Raw genomic sequence first — 18702 nt, 5'->3', positions numbered from 1 at the left:
CGTCAAATCTATGTTAGGATGCGTCGTCGTTTCCTGGTGAAGACTGATTTTTTAAAATTTTTCAACTTTTTTTTTGGTCTTTTGAAAGTTTTTTTATTTTTTATTTTTGGACGAGCAGTTGACAATTAATAATAAGGGAGGTAAGTGAGATTATAAAAAAATTAGGAGTACTAAGTGATATTATTACAAACCTCAGGGAGGTTTCTGAAATTATCCCAAAATGGTAGCGTGGCAAAGGCGAGAGACCGTCCAACAAGTTAGGATTTCCGTCCGTCCAACACGCACTCTCGAGCGTCCGGTCTCAACTCTCAGCTAAGCCCAGACTTATGGCCAGAAATTTTTATTACCGCCAATCTCACGGCCACACCACCTCGCTTTCATCTTCCTTCTCCTCCGCCAAACCATATTCCTCTCTCTCTCTCTCTACTCTCTTCTACAGGGTCCTCGTCTACTTTTTTATCCAAACCTCTTCCTACTACTGATGTGAATGTTATCTTCTACTACACTACAATTCAAGGTTCTTATTCATTTTCCTACTGCCTATTTTATTGTTAGATATTTTTCATAGATTTTACATTCTTATGCTCTTTCATGATTTTGATGAAGTTTTGCTTGTCTTTTTTTTTTCTTTTCTTTTGGTTATGGAAAGCATCCTGTTGTCAATCCGCGATATAGGCTATTGTATTGGTGTTATTGAACATATAAAAGTATTCGTTAAGAATGTAACTGAGTTTCAGTTTCCGTTGATTCCCGTTTGTTGTTGTGTTTTTTTTTTGACGGCAGTATCATTGAACAATCAGCCATGCTTTTGGCATTAGTATAATTCAGCATCACTTCCTGCTATTTAGTTCAACCCAAAGCATAATTCGACTTTATGTTGCTACACTTTAGTTTAGTTTGGATGTGAGAAATCAGGTATGTATATCAATGCCATGGTTGTACTGAGTAGAATTGATTGGATGTCCGGCTACTTTTGCATTCTAGCAAAATAATTTTGAGTGTCTTAATTCCGTTTTCTACTCTGTGTGGTTCTAATAAATAAAATTTTCTAAGAACAGGGTGTTGCTACTCTTTTTCTTTTTCCCCCAAAAAATTTTAATGGGTATGGAGATTAATTAGTTCTTTAAATTAGAAACCCGTACACCGTTAGCAGCTGTTTTGAATCGTGCAAGTTATTTGACCTTGAAGCTCTTATTGCAAATTCTGTTTCATTGTACAACTTTTTGGACTGATCACTTCGGAAGGTTATTGCTATTGAAAATGTTTTTTCAGAATTATCTTTTCTTTACAGAATTTAATGGTAGTTGATTGAGGTGCAGTTATTCCACCAACAACTGTGACTAATCATTTGGATTAGAACAATGATTTATTCTTCTAACTGATTAGTCTCCTTTGTTAGGGAATTTGACTCTCAATTGATTGACATTTAACTTAATGCATGAATTGCTTAGGTTCCTAAATTGAGACGATCTTGCTACCCTTTTTGCTTCAGCAATTGGGAAGAGGAGTTGTATCTATAACGCTAATGATTCCTGGGATGGGAGTTATATATTCTCATTCTAAATTTTTAGACTCATATTTGGTTACTTTTGTGTTATTGACATATTGAACTATGCTAAAACTAATTCTAATCTTATAGTTTTGCGGCTCCCATTGGAAGCTATCTGTTCTGATACAGCCCAGAAGAAAAAACTATTTTTTTTTTTTTAACCATTTCAAGATTAAATTTTTTTTCTTTTTCTAAACACATTTTTGGGGCCATTTGTAGCCTTCAGAGTTGTCATCTACAGCCTTTGGAGTTATTGCATGGATGGATCCTCAAAAAAGGTGAAACCCAGAAGATTATTGAATGGTTGGATTGAATTATTCACCGGCATCAATTGAAACAAGTAGTTAGCAGTATCTTTTGGTGTGTGGACAAGAATTTGAGTTGATAAGGCCAAAAAAGAGGAGAATTGGCAAAAAGTGAGGCACACAATAAAAAGATGAGATTGATAAAAGTGGTGACGTGTAATCTGAATCAATGGGCTATGGATTTTGATTGCAATATGAAAAATATTAAGGAATCTATTTCTAGGGCTAAAGAAGCTGGAGCTGTAATCAGGCTTGGACCAGAGCTGGAAATCACTGGCTATGGTTGTGAAGACCATTTCTTGGAAATGGATACTGTCCATCATGCGTAAGCTCCTCTCGGTCTGTCTTTTATTTTTTTTGTTGAATCTTTCAGGCAAAAAGAATCCAACTTTACTAGAAAAAACAATATTACAGTTTTACGTGCAATTGTGTGAAGGGTGATTCTAGTTTATAATACTGGTACTTCTTGAAGTGTAATCGCAAGTTTATAGGAGAATCAGATATACTTGCTAGGTAGCAGTTATGGGTCTTTGTTTGCTTGGGTCAATTCGCATTGTCTCCATTTCCGCTTCATTTTCTTGAGCCTTCTTTTTTCATGCCTCCCTGCTAAAAAGTTTTTTGTCTTCAAAATAATATTTTGCAGGTTTATTTAAGCATGGTCTCAGAAATAGATAATGTGCTTCTAGGTAGTAGTAGGCAATGGGTAATTAGATTTCCATTATAATGTTTACTTTTCCTTGTTGGAAAAATGAAGGAAATTGAGCTGGAGGAAGCTATTGGATGAGTGCTTGTAACTGTTATTGTTTTGTATCTTTTGTTAGGAGCAAAATTTGGTCATGAAATTTTAAAGTTCGTTTGCAGGTGGGAGTGCTTAACTGAGCTTTTGCGTGGTGATTGGACAGATGGCATATTATGCGGCTTTGGTATGCCTGTTATGAAGGGCTCAGAGCGTTACAACTGTCAAATTTTATGTTTGAACAGAAAAATAGTAATGATACGTCCTAAGATGTGGCTAGCAAATGATGGCAATTATAGGGAACTCAGGTGGTTTACAGCATGGAAGCAAAAGGATTATCTCGAGGACTTTTTACTACCTATTGCAGTCTCTGATGCATTGTCGCAGACAACAGTACCATTTGGCTATGGTTATGTTCAGTTTCTTGACACGTATGTTAAAGAACATTGCTAAAATATTTTCTCATGCGTAAATTGGATTATGACATTTGCCTCAATAACTGGCATCGACAAATCGAGGTAAATGAACAAGAAGACGACTATGCATCCTATTGTATCGAAAAAAAAAAGAACAAGAAGACGACTATGCATATATGGCCTAGCTCTGACTAAACATGCACTAATACAGGGAAATCTTGTTGCTGCACTTTTCTAGATGATTTTACTAGGTAGTGCTTTGTCTTGATGAGAGCACTGGGGAGGAATGTTTAAAGAGATTAGTCAAGCAAAAATCCATGAACACCCACTTTTTGGGCATTCACTGTTCAAATTTCATTTCAGGAGCTCATCTTTAATTTCCTTAATTGCATATCTGACATTTAGTCATTGGATCACTTTTGTCGTGCTATTCATAAACTTGATTTTATAGTGCGGCCTCCCATGTGGCATGTTGTATCAGTGCAACTCATTCTGAATTTTGTCTTTAATACCATGACCAAACTACTTTGGTAAAATGCTTAGCTTGGATATTTATTTGTCATACAAATCTGCTGACCTTTTCCTACAAGTTGCTCACAGAGTAATGCTATAAATTGTTTGATCCTTAGAGCTGTTGCAGCTGAAGTTTGTGAGGAGCTTTTTACTCCCATGCCTCCTCATGCTGAGCTTGCATTGAATGGAGTTGAAGTATTTATGAATGCCAGTGGAAGTCACCATCAATTGCGAAAACTTGATATTCGGCTTCGTGCATTTATAGGTGCTACACATTCTCGTGGAGGAGTTTACATGTATAGTAATCACCAAGGATGTGATGGTGGTCGCCTCTATTACGGTAGGCAGTGATGTGTTCCTTATTGTTTCTAGTATTCTTTTAGTAGAAACATCAACTCTTAATATTTGCTTTTCTTATCTTTGTGTACTAATATTCTAGTGATTACTATTAGTGTTTGTTTGAGTGCATGTTTTCTGGGTAGGATATTAGTCAGTGCGCATTTTCAAAATGACTTCCTGGATCTTTTGGATAATTAGTTATTCTTTGTTCTGCAGATGGTTGTTCTTGTGTTGTTGTTAATGGAGATGTGGTTGCCCAAGGATCACAATTTTCGATCAAGGATGTGGAATTGGTAGTTGCTCAAATAGATTTAGATGCGGTATGATGATTATTTTGTCTCATTGTAGATGCTCTTTTGTTTTGTTGTTGATCTTCTCTTTGAACTATTGATTGCGTGTTTTTCTGATGGAAGAAGGTCTAAGCAAATTATAAACGTGTGATTGCAATATGAAATTTTCATTTGTGAATTAGTTGTGTACTCCTGCTTTCTGATTATTTTGTTCTTTCCTTATACTGGTCATTGCAAAAAATGTTTAACTGAAATATGCGTGAAAATATAAGATGGTCAACCCATAAAATGTCTTGTTTATTGGAACTTAATGTGCCCAAAAATAAATTCTGATAAATGAGTCGGCAGCACATATTACATATTTGTTGCCATGATAATGAATCAGTTTTGGATACTGCTAACAACGGGCATATCACTAGTTGTCAAGCTGAATGTAATTGTTGTTCTATGAGTTCGTATCATTTTTAATCTCTTCATTGTAGATTGTTCTGTTGGTTATTCATCTTGTATGTGCTGATATTCACGTTTTGCTTTATGCTTTTTGTTCTATTAATAATTAGTTGTTGCACATAGTTTACTTTTATTATGCATAATTTGCTCTTATGTGCTATAATATTTCTTCCAACTTCTGCTTTTTGGCAGGTTGCTAGTCTTAGAGGATCTATAAGCAGTTTTCAAGAGCAAGCTAGCTGTAAAAAGAAAATTTCCTCAGTACTAGTACCTTTCAAACTTTGCCAATCTTTCAACCTCCAAATGTCACTATCAAGTCCACTTAAGGTGAGCTCTAATCAGCCGCATTTATCAAAATCAGAAGCATGTGAAGAGTGATGACTTGACTGTCTAGCTTTTTGCTTAATGCTAGCCTGAGGATCTAACAATGTCATTCAAGTTAGTTATTAAGAAATTTTAGTGTTCATTTGTTTCACATTTGGTGTCCCTGCACTTCACTCAATGTCATTTTAGATATCAATTCTTTGTTCATTCTCATAGATTAGATACCACTCTCCTGAGGAGGAAATTGCTTTTGGGCCGGCTTGCTGGTTGTGGGATTATTTGAGGAGAAGTGGAGCTTCTGGATTTTTGCTTCCACTTTCTGGTGGAGCTGACAGTTCTTCTGTTGCAGCTATAGTTGGTTGCATGTGCCAGCTGGCAGTGAGAGGTCAGCTTTTGGCTACAATATAGTTTTCTTGGTTTCCAGGATTTTTGAGCGAGTTCTAAGTCTTCAATTGCATTATAATCTGCCAGCTGTCAATTTGATCATTGCAAACTGGAGTTTACTCTCTTTTGCAGCTTGATGCAATATGTATGTATGTACACACACACACACCCCCACATATACATATAGATCTATAAGTTGGAAATAGCATAATATGAAGCATCAAATCCTCACTTGTAAGAATTTTAATAGGTCAGGAATCAAGACAGCATGAAGTGTGCTTAGCACAACAAATATTCAACTATTCTTCTATATGATCAGCATTGTGCATTTGCTTAAATCATTCTAGAATCCAAATGGTAGTTCATTTGGATGTTTTAACCCTTCTGGAGTAAACTTAATTCTGGACAAAAGAAGATATAGAGTAATCCGAATCTCTTGATATTGAATACCACTGTAGCTGTCATGAACTGTTGGGATAGTGTTGTTTACCTGAGACTTTTAGGCTGCTACTTGAATTATATGCACATTAACTGACACTTCTACTAAGTGAAGCCGTAGAAGTGGATTAAAATTGTTTTTTTCTGGAACTTTGTATTCTCTTGTTTGTTACACCTAAAAGATTAACAAATACAGTAGAAAGAAACAGAATTGCTTGAAGATTATTGGTGTTTGTGTCATGCTATATTTGTGCTTGGAGGCTGAATACACTTATTTAATCAGAAATTGAGAACGGTGATGAACAAGTCAAAGCTGATGCGATACGAATTGGCCATTACACTGATGGACAGTTTCCGACTAACAGCAAGGAATTTGCAAAACGGATATTCTATACAGTATTCATGGGTTCTGAGAATAGGTAAGTAAATACGTAAAAAGATGATTGTTTTTATTTTACTCTAAGCTTACACATTAAAAATTGACCTCATATGTATAGAAAGCAAGGCCGTGTAGGTTGCAGTTACCAAATTTTCCCAAGGAAATGTCTGGACTCATTTTTCACCTACTCCTTTTCCTTGTCCATTTCCCGTCTGATGGACCTGAAAGGATTTTTTCCAAAAAAAATAAATATAAGAGAGAAAGAGAGAGAGAGAGAATATGAAGCTACATGGTATACGGACATATGCGTAACGTAGCCATGCATGAATATTTTACTTGAGTAGAAGCACAGAATTTTATATTTCTTCTGACACGTTTCATCAATTTGCATTGGGCGCTTAACAAACTGTCATATCAACTACCAATCTAAATTGTCCTAATTTCACATATTGAGCTTTTTGTCTGTTTCTGGATATAAAAGAGAATTTATCTGCACAATCTATCTTTTCTTTGTTTGAACAAATGTGGCCTTGCACATCATTTTAATGACTTTGAGGAAAACTTTTTCTGAGAGACAAATTCCAAGTTTCAAATTGGAATTGAATCATGTAGCACTTATCTAGAGCAATAGGGTCATTAACTTTTTTTCCCTTTTTCCTTAAAGCGAATCTGCTGCATTCAGAATGCAATTGCTTTCATTTATACTCCTGAAGGTCCCAAAGTTATGCCTGCTATGTTCATCTTGCAATGCTCTCATGACATGCATTCATCTTTAATTTCCCCTTTAATTTTATATCTTAAGACTCAGCATAAGAGCAATTAGCAAAGAGCTTCATCTTGTGCAGTTCTGAAGCCACGAAAACACGGGCCAAAGTGCTGGCAGATGAAATTGGATCATGGCATCTTGATGTTTCTATAGACGGGGTGGTCTCTGCACTACTTTCTTTGTTTCAAACTTTAACCGGAAAACGACCACATTACAAGGTTGATTGAATAAGAAACCAAAACTTCCCATCTTTATGTTGTGCCCCATTATTCTATTTTTGTTACATGTCATAAAAAAATTCAACCAACTCGTTAGGTTAGCTGCATTTCTTCATATTTTTCGATTGGGTAGAGTTTTACTTTGATCATTGAATGAAGTGATTCATGATGGAAGGCATTAATATGGTCCTTTCCACACAGGTAGATGGAGGATCAAACATTGAAAACTTAGGCCTGCAAAACATTCAAGCTCGAATCAGAATGGTCCTAGCATTCATGTTGGCATCACTCTTACCTTGGGTTCATAGCAAACCGGGTTTCTATCTGGTTTTGGGAAGCTCCAATGTTGATGAAGGATTGCGTGGTTATCTGACAAAGGTACTGTTCAATGGTCGAATTCCTTAATATCTATGGGCATTTGGCTAGCTTAAATAGCAACTATAGTGATATTCAAGCTCTTCTTATAACTATACGCGCTTAAAGTAGTATTGTTTTAGCTTTTTAAATTGCTTGACGTCAAAATCAGATATAAATGCCTGAAACCTTTGAGTCAACATGGTGAGCATTTTGGGTTTTTGCTTTGATTGGTTAACTAGCATGTATTATCCAACTGTTGGCTTGTTCACTGCACTCCTGCAGTATGTTGACCCAAAAAAAAAAAAGTAGGTTCCCCATGGCCGCAAGAATTTAAATGAATGGCTTTACTTAGCATTTTGGGCTGGAAAGGATGTCGCGTCTGCTGTATAATAGTTCTTTTAGCACTATTATTAATTGATTTTGTAGTTTTGATATAGGATTTGTTTGTTATTAAGTTTCATTTTGGTGTAGTTTCTTGGAAAAAATGAGGGGATTATTCGAATAAAATTTTATGACTTAAGCTTTGTATGTATTATCCATATTTTTTTTTAAGAAAGCTTTGTTAAGAAGTTGTCTTAGAAGGACAAGTTTTTGCTAAATCAGCCTCTGTTCAAAGTGTTCTCAGGTTTTAATCTAAATATGTACATTTTGATCAGGAACCAAAGCACAATACTTTGGTTTTCATATACAGGCCTGCACCACTTCTAATAGCATACAAACTCTTTTTTTTTTTTTGTGCAGTACGATTGCAGTTCAGCAGATATAAATCCAATTGGGAGTATCAGTAAGATAGATCTTCGAGCATTTCTAAAATGGGCTGCCATTCATCTTGGTTTTCCATCACTTGCAGAAGTTGAGGCTGCTCCCCCTACTGCTGAATTGGAGCCAATACGGACCAATTACAGTCAGGTATTTATTTTTCACATGCCTCTTGTACTTTTAGTTTTTGCAGTATTCCTGGTAATCTGGATTCTGACTTCAACATGGTATCCAAATGTCTCAGCTCTCTCGTTTTAACTAACTGAACTTACATAGCATGATTTTTTTTAATTGTTCTTTAAGCACAATACTTGTGAAAGTGAGTAGCCACGAGCTGAAATTTGATGGATTCTTTTTTGTGAATCAGTTGGATGAAGTGGATATGGGAATGACATATGAGGAACTGTCAGTATATGGAAGGTTGCGCAAGATCTTCCGGTGCGGTCCTGTGTCCATGTTTAAGGTACAACTTAAAATTTTTCATGTTGTCTCTGAGTCTTGAATGTAGCGTAGCGTCTTGGATGTCCCCATCATCTCCTTCCTCCCCCTACTCATTTGAGAAAGTTGTTCTATTGGCTATAGCAGACAGTCTTAATTTTTCTAGATTAATAAAGGAAATCAGTCAGATAACCTAGCTTAAATGACTGATTGGATAGCTGAATGAAAATATATTGGCATGGAAATCAGAAGGCTCTGCAACTTCTCTAATTTCTTTTAGTGATATCACTTTTGTTTCCTCAGACATATATTGGTACCATAGCCATTATCTATATACTATATTAAAAGAGAAAGTTGGATTTGTGGATTTGATGTTTTAGTTTTCACTTTCCAATAATAGCTTTAATATAGAATATCATATTATGAATCCAAATTTGATTGCCATTTTTTAATGTTTGAGGGTATATGTTTATTTTGAGAAGAGAATTTGGAGTACAATTAGATTCCCCTGGACAGGCTCCTACAATCGGGCATTTTAAGTCAGGTCCACACGGACCTTTGCTGAGCATTACCTGACTTAACAATTGTAGAACTGAATAAAGCCACCTAGTAACACTTAGATTGTTAAGAATGTAAGAATGTCAAATATCATATCAACCGTGTGGGTTACTTGGAATCTGATATTGAGTTTGAATTCAAGAATCTCTGACATGGCAACCTCTTTTTCCAGTTTCATTTCCATAACCAGTTTGATGGTGCAGAACAAGGATGTGGGAGTTCATACATGGTTAATCAAAGACTACTAACAGTTCAGCTGTTGGTTGTTTTTTCCCCCAATAAAATCTGCAATCGAAGCTTTTCTTCTTTTCTTTTCCCCCTAGTTCAGAGTGTTACGAAGTGCTTTGACATTTTTAAGGAATCACAATGACATGCTGCTCTAATTCAAACCTTGGTTTTAGTATCTAACTCTTGGCAGCAAAATTTAAATTTTGATTATTCTTTCTAATTCATTTGCTTCAGAATCTGTGTTATAAATGGGGTGGAAACCGAACTCCACTAGAGGCGGCCGAGAAAGTGAAGCATTTCTTCAAATACTATTCCATTAACAGGCACAAAATGACTGTATTGACACCATCTTATCATGCCGAGGTACTTGGAATTGTTGGAAGAAATTTCAAAGGATAACAAGTTTTCATCCTTGATATTCTTGAAGTGTAAATGTTATGACATCGGCTTTTTTTTTTTTTTTTTTTTTGTGCAGAGCTATTCACCAGAGGATAATAGATTTGATCTTCGCCAATTCTTATATAATGCAAGATGGCCTTACCAATTTCGCAAAATTGATGAACTTGCACGTGATCTTGATGGTGATAAAGTTGCAATTACGAAATCAACAGACCAGGAAAAAGTAGGTGTAAGTGTAACAACAGATGGGTGTATGGGTGTTGTGGCAGCAGGATCAGGAGATCCAAGAGCTGGCTTTTAGTATGTGGTTTATCTTGAACAAGCTGGGTCGACATTCTTGCTCCAGATCCTTGGTGTTTTTCACCATTTCCTGCTTGTATATTGCTTAACCTGATATCCAACCTGAAGTTCCGAATAATGTTTGATTGGACTTAAAAGTGCGATTTACCAATTGACAATCATTTTAGTGTATGGTGCGCTGGTATTTTTTATTGAAAGACAATTCACTTCCTCAGTTAGAGTTTTTCAACAAAATGTTTTGTAATTTGTAGCGTTCATGTTTCCTTCCCAAAAGCTCGTGCTACATTATGTTCATGTCCAGGCCATGCTTGGAATGGGTGACAGTTAACCCCGTCGGGCAATTGTCTACACCAGTGCACAGGTACAACCGTTCGTGCAACGCTACTATCTTCAATGGGGAGCTATGCCATGTTGAGCTCGTCCGCCCCCTCCCCCCTAAAAAAAAAAAAAGCTTTTCTGCATCGCTTATCATTGTTGGTATGCGCCTTCGATTTAAGCTTCTAAAATATTGATAGAGAAGGAAAGGAGGAAGAAAAAACGGAAAATTCAGAATCCTCCCCAGAAGTAGGTGTAAATGATTATCGAGCGACACAAGCCCAGTCACATTTTTTGGTCGTCTTCTTGCGAGTCCACTGGGCAGTGAACATTGTTTAAGTTTTTAGCAGGATTCAGAAGAACTCAAAATGTTAAGAACATATTTCCTCGCAAGTATCTTCACCTCAACAAAAACAAGCGAAGAAGGGAATTCTCTCCCCTAAGCTTCAATCACCAGAAAATTACACTAACTCTCTTCCCTAGTCTACATCCCGACTTCTTGCTGCCACGTCTTTTTCATCAGTGGTGAACTTGGATGCTAAGAGTCGCCTACAGTTCATCATGAGAATCATCATCCTCTGATGCGCCACCGGGAGCGCCACCTGATCTTTGGTAGACAGCTGTAATGATTGGGTTACAAACAGCTTCTACTTCTTTCAACTTCTCTTCATAGTCCTCTTTCTCAGCAGACTGGTTATCGTCTAACCACTCAAGAGCCTCCTTCACAGCTGCCTCAATCTTCTCCTTCTCATCAGACTCAAGCTTGTCAGCAAGCTTGTCCTTGTCATTGATCTGGTTCTTCATGTTGTACACGTATGTCTCGAGACCGTTCCGAGCATCAATCCTCTCTTTCACCTTCTTGTCTTCCTCTGCAAACTCTTCAGCCTCACGAACCATTCGTTCAATCTCCTCTTGACTCAGGCGACCTTTGTCATTAGTGATTGTGATCTTCTCTGATTTACCAGTACCTTTGTCTTCTGCCTTGACATTCAAGATACCATTGGCATCAACTTCAAAAGTGACTTCAATTTGTGGGGTGCCCCTGTTTAGATTCAAACGGAGGTGCATTAGCTCGCCAATAATAATAAGCTGCAAACAAATCTTTCAACAACTTCCTGAAAGCAATGTAGCAATACCTTGGAGCTGGAGGAATTCCAGTGAGATCAAACTTTCCAAGCAGCCTGCAGTCCTTTGTCAGGCTCCTTTCACCTTCAAATACCTTCCATTAACATGTAAGTTGTAACACTACTCAGCTGACAATGAAATGAATTCACAAGTACCAATCACTTATTTTATGTAACTCCATGCGTAGTCTGGCTTGGACTACAGTACCTGAATGGAGACAGTGGTCTGCTGGTCTTGGTAAGTTGTAAAGACTTGGGATTTCTTGGTAGGGATAACTGTATTCCTGGGAATCAACTTGGTCATTACCCCACCAACAGTTTCAATACCAAGAGTGAGAGGAGCCACATCCAAAAGTAGAATATCTGCATTACCAAGTCATACAGAATGTCAGATCTGTCAACTCTCTTGAAACAATCAAGTTGCATCATAAATTTGTAAAGTATGACGTACTACATGTCTATTAATTTTAAAAAGTACCTTTGGTTTCATCACCACCCTCCCCACTTAGAATACCTCCTTGAACAGCAGCACCATAAGCCACTGCCTCATCTGGGTTTACACCCTTGTTGGGTTCCTTTCCATCAAAGTAGTCCCTGAGTAGTTGTTGGACTTTTGGGATCCTGGTACTCCCACCAACAAGAACAATCTCATCTATCTGGTGCTTCTCCAACCCAGCATCCTCCATGGCCTTCTTGACAGGTCCCATGGTTTTCCTAAAGAGGTCATTGTTCAACTCCTCAAATCGAGCACGAGTCAATGGCTCAGAGAAATCGATACCATCAAAAAGAGATTCAATCTCAACCCTAACTTGGTGCTGGCTGCTTAAAGCTCTTTTGGCACGTTCAGCTTCCCTCCTCAGCTTTCCCAGTGCTCTGTTGTCCTTGCTGATGTCCTTTCCATGCTTCTTCTTAATCAACTTGATGAAATATTCCATAATCCTTTGATCAAAGTCCTCGCCTACAACAAAACAAAGCAATCAGAACCATACGAAAGCTTTCATAAAAAATGCAAAGTAATAAAAATTATACAGGAAATTGGTTGCTTTAATCATTGTTCCATATTTTGCAAAATCAATGGCCAATTAACCATGTATTTAGATGAACTCATTCAATTTGTAGTTAACCCAACATTAAATATTAACTGCTGTGTGTCCCACAAGACAAGAAATGTCAGCAATAGGAACATTATGCTACACCAATCACTACCCAAGCACATCCACAAATATCTGTCTAGAAAAAGGCAGTCCAAGGGGGGGAGGGGGGAAGTCCTCAACAAGCAATCCAACCCAAAAGATGAACAACAAAAACATAAACAGAGTTATCTACATATGTGATGTGCAAAAGTGCAATCACATGTATATACCAAATTCCTGCTATCCTCCATCACGAATCTTACCAAACCTAATAGTTGCCCGTGTTGTGCCCAGATATTTGCATAAAAATGGACTCAGATATATGCATGCAAATGGATTGTCATATTGGTGATCAGAATCATATGGTAAAGGTACTGCCCATAACTATCCATACTAAGTTTGCATTATCCATAAGATGATAGTACAAAGGATCATGGAATATCACCAACTCATCAAAATCATTATCAGTATTACATAATTATGGCATATAAGAGCTATATAACTAAGAAAAAAAACTGAACAAGATATCCTCACCTCCAAGATGGGTGTCTCCATTTGTAGCAAGAACCTCAAAGACGCCATTATCAATTGTCAGAACGCTGACATCGAATGTTCCACCACCAAGGTCAAAAACAAGAATGTTCTTCTCTCCACCTTTCTTGTCTAACCCATAGGCAATTGCTGCTGCTGTGGGTTCATTGATAATCCTAGCAACATTCAGCCCAGCAATAATACCTGCATCCTTTGTTGCCTGCCTCTGGGCATCGTTGAAGTAAGCTGCATATTGCAGAACAGAAGGAAACCATTAGATATGATTTAGTGAATGTGCTTATAGGGCATAAAATATTATTCAATGAGTGACTCTAGAAATTGAACTATACCGGGAACAGTTACCACAGCATCCTTAATTTTCTTTCCAAGGAAAGCTTCAGCTGTCTCTTTCATCTTAGTCAGAACCATAGCACTAATTTCCTCAGGACTGAAGACCTTAACCTCACCATCCTTAATTTTCACCTGGATATAAGGTTTTCCATCCTTGTTGACAATCTTATAAGGAACAAGCTTCATATCCCTCTGAACTTCCTTATCCTCAAACCTGTTATACAACAGTTAAGACTTCAATGAGTACATGTATACACACCAAAATGTTCTGCAAAAATGAAAATACACAAGAGTATGCCTTACTTTCGTCCAATAAGCCTCTTGACATCAAAGATAGTCCTCTCAGGATTAACAGCTGCCTGGTTCTTTGCAGCCTCACCAATCAGTCTTTCACTATCAGTAAATGCAACCCATGATGGCGTAATACGATTTCCTTGGTCATTTGCTATAATTTCGACATGACCATTTTTGTAAACACCAACACATGAATAGGTAGTTCCAAGATCTATTCCTATGACTGTTCCCAATTTTGTGGCTTCTTCTTTGGCGATGGAAATTGCAGATAGACAGCCTGTTGCACCCAAAAGTATTATTGGAAAAAGTAAAACTAGTGTTATTCACAAAATTCATCTGCTACCATTATGAAAGGGCAAATTCAAAAAAGAGCAGAAAACTAGATACAATGGAGAGATGGAAAGAAAATCAGATGAAATGGGACGTGAAAAACAAGTTTAAATGGGAGAACTGAATGCAGTAAACAACACATCAGATTGTAAAATCCAAGTCATTGCAGCACAATTTTGGAACATAAGTTTTAAAAGGCCAGCCTCAGCCTTCAAATTTCTATCTGCTGACAGCATCAGAAGGATCAAATTAATTGACATGCAGATGGTTTCCCGTCACAAGATAGCGGTCAGTTTTTCAACAAAGCAACCCCACGCTCCTATGTTCTTTGGTAGAAAAAGACATACTACTAAAGGCAAATTTAAACCATCAAAAGGAAAAAATATGACAACTTAACATAGGGCCTTCAGATTCGGACTTAATACATGGAATTGGAAACGGCAACTGAACAAAAGTAAAATGAACGCAAAACTAAAGGTTGGCGCATATAAGCAAATCCTACTTACTACCATCATAACAATAATCACATGAGAATGTCCAAAAACGACCTTTCAATGACAACTAAGGACGCATAAGTAGGCTATTAGAACCAGTACCAAATAATCGACATCAATAAAATCAGGTTTCACTACTAGTTCTTTTTGCATTATCAGTAAAACTTAACTGCTGGCAGAAACATTTGAATAATGATGAATTATAAAACTGGTTCTTCCAGTGATGCCCCATATACAAATATATACCCACATATATACATATCGGAAACGAAAAGCGATCTTACAATCCACGATTATATTTGCCAAAATACCAGCTGAAAACACTTTAGCTTGAACAAACAAGACTGGACAAAGCATAACGGATCTAGATCTACCTCAGGTATTATGAAAACAGACACACAATGACGAATAAAAAGGAGAAAACATAAAGGAAAGCGATTATCGGAATAGAACAGATCTAACGGTCCAAATACAGTAGAAAACTAACCGAAGAAGACAATTGCTAACGCAATAAAAGAACCGCTTCTCCTCCAGGAGACAGCCATAGCTCCAAACACACAGTCACACACTCGTTCTCTCAACTTTCTCGCTCTACAACTATCGTCCGAAATGTGTACAATTCGTTAAAAGAATTTTTGTGAAAGGTGGTTTTTTGTGTCAGTGGCAAATTGACAACACACTTTAACTACCGCTCCTATTTAAATGTGAATTGCGGTTCCGAATATAAGTGTATATGTACATATATATACACCCACGCATATATATATATATATAGTCCTCTACTGGAAGAAAGGCGTTTCCTTTGGTGTCCTATCATTTCCGCAAGTCGCGATTTTAACGAGTTAGTTCATTCGTTGATGACACAACCATGTCATTCTTGGTGACGTGGACCAATAATATTGGTGCTCGGATTTGCTCAGCCAATTGCGATGGTTCTTGTGCTGGGACGATCAATGCCGTCCAATTAGATCATGGGTAGTACGTGTCAGTTTGCTTTGGGGTATTACATTTTTCTTTCTTTCCCTTTAGTTGGGACATATGAATTGTCTTTCATTTTTTATTTTTTTGAAGTAGCTAATTCTAGCACCAAATGTAGTAACTAGTGTTCCAGGCATGTACTAATACACGTGAAACTAATAACAAAATATCATTAATTCGTTTTGAGTATATTTATTGAAATTATTTTTGGGATAATTGGTTTTATATTTTTGACAATATAAATAATTCTGAATTCAACAAAATAAAGTATACAAATAGACACTTAGTATTTAGAGCAATCCATTATCACAACTGGTAGTTGCTAGTAAAAAATATAATATACTAAATAATTTGAAAATAAAATAAAAAGAAATGCATGGTACTACTTGATAATATGTAATATTGGTAAACCCCCTTCCCATTTATACATACATATATACATATATATATTATAGAATTAACTTTTTATGCACTAAGTGTCATGATTTTTTATACTTTAGTATTGAATATATGCCACATATACATAATATGAATTTCAAATTTAAATTTATATTGTGCGACATGATCTAAATCAATTGGTGTAAAAAAAATTATACATGAATAACATATAAAAAAAAGTTATCTTATATTATATATACTATGTATTAATGTAGTAATTCCACTTCGCATCCTCTAAATTATATATTATTTTCACTTTGTATTTTAAATTTCAGTTTTAGACACGTTATACCCTGTAATCTTCAATCTTTCCCGTTTGACTGTTCATTACCACCGCGTTCAGTAAATATACCAAAAGTAGTGAGCACGAACACACGCATGCTTGTAGCAATTGCAAGTCATTAGAAGGATTAATTTCATTTTGTACCTCTTAACTTGTATACGGGTTTTACTTCGTACTCTAAGATTTAATATCAGACAAATTGCACGCTAGGCTCTTGGATCCATCCAGTTTGAGTCCACACCCTCAACTTTGTTTATGAGAGTACCTAAAATTGATTCTCCTTTAGTTCAATATGGATTTGCATACCTGAATAGACCAATCTATACTTAAAAAATGCATGTATATTAATTAAAGAAAAATTAAAAGAAGAAAATTTTCATTGCAAAACAATAGAGATGCACTAAGAAAAAACTATCGTACAGTAAGGAGAAAAAAACTAGAAAATAATGCAATAAATTTTGTATGATAAGCAAGTCAAATCTATAGATGATGTGCAGTGAATTTATCTTGAATGTGTTTTTTGCACAAAAAGAGTAAATTTGCCAATGTTATAATGAAAGAAAAGATATAATTATCATTGGAATAAAAAGCAAAAAATAAGAGATATCGAATTTAAAAAAAGAAAAAAGAAAGATATCATTTTCTTAAATTAATTCCAATAGATAAAACAATAAGCTAATTTATCGCACTTATTGTGGAACAAAATCATATACATATTAAGATGTTTTGCTTACGATGTTAACAATTAGATTCAACTGGAACGCATTCAAAAATTCAGAATAGGATAGAATTTGATAATCATATACAAATTAAGGACTGCAAAGTGAAATTTGTCATCTTAATGATATGTAATTGTAAGCTCTTTAGCTCCGCTAATTACTTAGTTTTGCTTACAGAATTAATGACTATAAGATCGGAACAAGTCTAATAGGATCACCACTAGGAGTTGACTAACTCAACCTATGCATTTAAATGGCCCAATGAATCTTATTATAAGCCAAGTAACCATCATCAATTCAATCGAATTCAAGAATCAGTTACAAGAGTTATAGTATTTATAGCCTAACACGGGACTGCACATTTGTTTGCTTCTCTATAATTATGGTGAAAACATACTTTCTGGAATGTAGTCAATAGCTCCCTGCAATCAAGAATAATAGGTGCAAGTTCATGAGAAATAAGATTATTTGACTTACACAGAGAGAATATAAAGGCAGAGTCCATCTCCACTTCGAGAGAGTGGATGTTGAGTTTTTTTGCAAGTTGTAAGCCTTCTCTAAGAGCCCAACATTCAGCAGAAGGAACTGAACAGAAGCCTAAATTTCTTGCAAAGCCCGCAATCCATATCCCATTTGAGTCACGAATTATGCCGCCAGCTCCTGCCTGGTTTGTTGGTCCAGAGACTGAACCATCAGTGTTGAGCTTGGCGAAACCTATAGCAGGGGGGATCCATCCAAATTGAAATTCAAATGCCAAATGAAATGATGAGTTGTGAGTTTTGTTGGCTAGAATTAAAATAATATCAGTAATCACCTACAAAAATTTGAAAGGGAAATTTAACATTCAAAACAATATATTGTTGCAATATTTTACAACTAAAATGAAGTAACTCAAAAACTTGTTGAATTTAATCGAGGTCAATCAAGTTTTACGTATATATGTTTTTAATTTTTTATTTAATAATATGAAATATCTATTTTATTTTTTATTTAAAAATATATAAAATATAAACTTAATTGAACTTGAATGAATCTTGATTGGATTCAATGAGAACAAGTTCAAGTTCAAACTCGAACTCGATTAATTAAAAACAAATTTAAATTTGAACTTGAGTTCAATGAATTTGGACTTGAGATCGAATCCAAATATTTTAATTCAAGTCAAACTCGACTCAATTCGATTGCATTTTTATCTCTGTCATATTTGTATAGTTTTCAGCACAATGCATGACACAAATTCATAGAAATGCATCACAAATTTGTTTTGGTGATGAATTGACTCCTGATATTATTTTCACTCATCAAATTACGTGAAATGAGTGTGACATGTCTATAAACACGAAGAAAAACGGGATCCAAAACGCATTTATATAACTTTTTCACTTCCATATTCACTGACTAAGTAATTGGAAAATTTTATTTTTGAATTTTATTTTATTTTCCAAACACTTTCTTTCACCACATTTTTATTTTTTTTAACTTTTTTTTTTTAAAAAAAATATCTTACATAACAAATTTACAGACGCCGTCATCTTTCTCCCTCACACACACACACACACACTCGTA

The 18702-nt window shown here is 35.9% G+C and overlaps 2 protein-coding genes across 4 annotated transcripts; one reads left to right on the top strand and one right to left on the bottom strand.

The window, feature by feature from the left end:
* Positions 1-287: 287 nt before the first annotated feature.
* Positions 288-10360, top strand: LOC113781417 (glutamine-dependent NAD(+) synthetase-like). 3 transcript variants are annotated; one of them, XM_027327350.1, is made up of 14 exons: positions 288-517; positions 2078-2179; positions 2716-3021; positions 3636-3859; positions 4075-4178; positions 4791-4925; positions 5139-5307; positions 6028-6163; positions 6969-7107; positions 7309-7485; positions 8206-8373; positions 8591-8686; positions 9682-9810; positions 9923-10360. In XM_027327350.1, exons 2-14 carry the CDS (start codon positions 2160-2162, stop codon positions 10145-10147), a joined length of 2028 nt encoding a protein of 675 aa, XP_027183151.1. In that variant the 5' UTR covers positions 288-517; positions 2078-2159; the 3' UTR covers positions 10148-10360. The 3 variants fall into 3 exon arrangements, with proteins under 3 accessions (XP_027183151.1, XP_027183150.1, XP_027183152.1); XM_027327349.1 differs by having other exon boundaries at positions 1769-2179; XM_027327351.1 differs by lacking the exons at positions 288-517; positions 2078-2179 and having other exon boundaries at positions 2780-3021; positions 3647-3859.
* A 331-nt stretch (positions 10361-10691) lies between these two features.
* Positions 10692-15480, bottom strand: LOC113779840 (luminal-binding protein 5-like). Its single transcript, XM_027325584.1, has 8 exons — positions 15206-15480; positions 13904-14171; positions 13600-13814; positions 13253-13495; positions 12064-12543; positions 11794-11948; positions 11598-11680; positions 10692-11503 (listed from the first exon to the last, which is right to left on the bottom strand). Exons 1-8 carry the CDS (start codon positions 15261-15263, stop codon positions 11011-11013), a joined length of 1995 nt encoding a protein of 664 aa, XP_027181385.1. The 5' UTR covers positions 15264-15480; the 3' UTR covers positions 10692-11010.
* Between the last annotated feature and the right edge of the window lie 3222 nt (positions 15481-18702).

Source organism: Coffea eugenioides, chromosome 8 (assembly GCF_003713205.1).
Source record: "Coffea eugenioides isolate CCC68of chromosome 8, Ceug_1.0, whole genome shotgun sequence".
In the NCBI taxonomy this organism is placed as follows: domain Eukaryota; kingdom Viridiplantae; phylum Streptophyta; class Magnoliopsida; order Gentianales; family Rubiaceae; genus Coffea; species Coffea eugenioides.
Note: the sequence above shows the minus strand (reverse complement) of the source record. Positions and strands in the feature narration are given on the sequence as shown.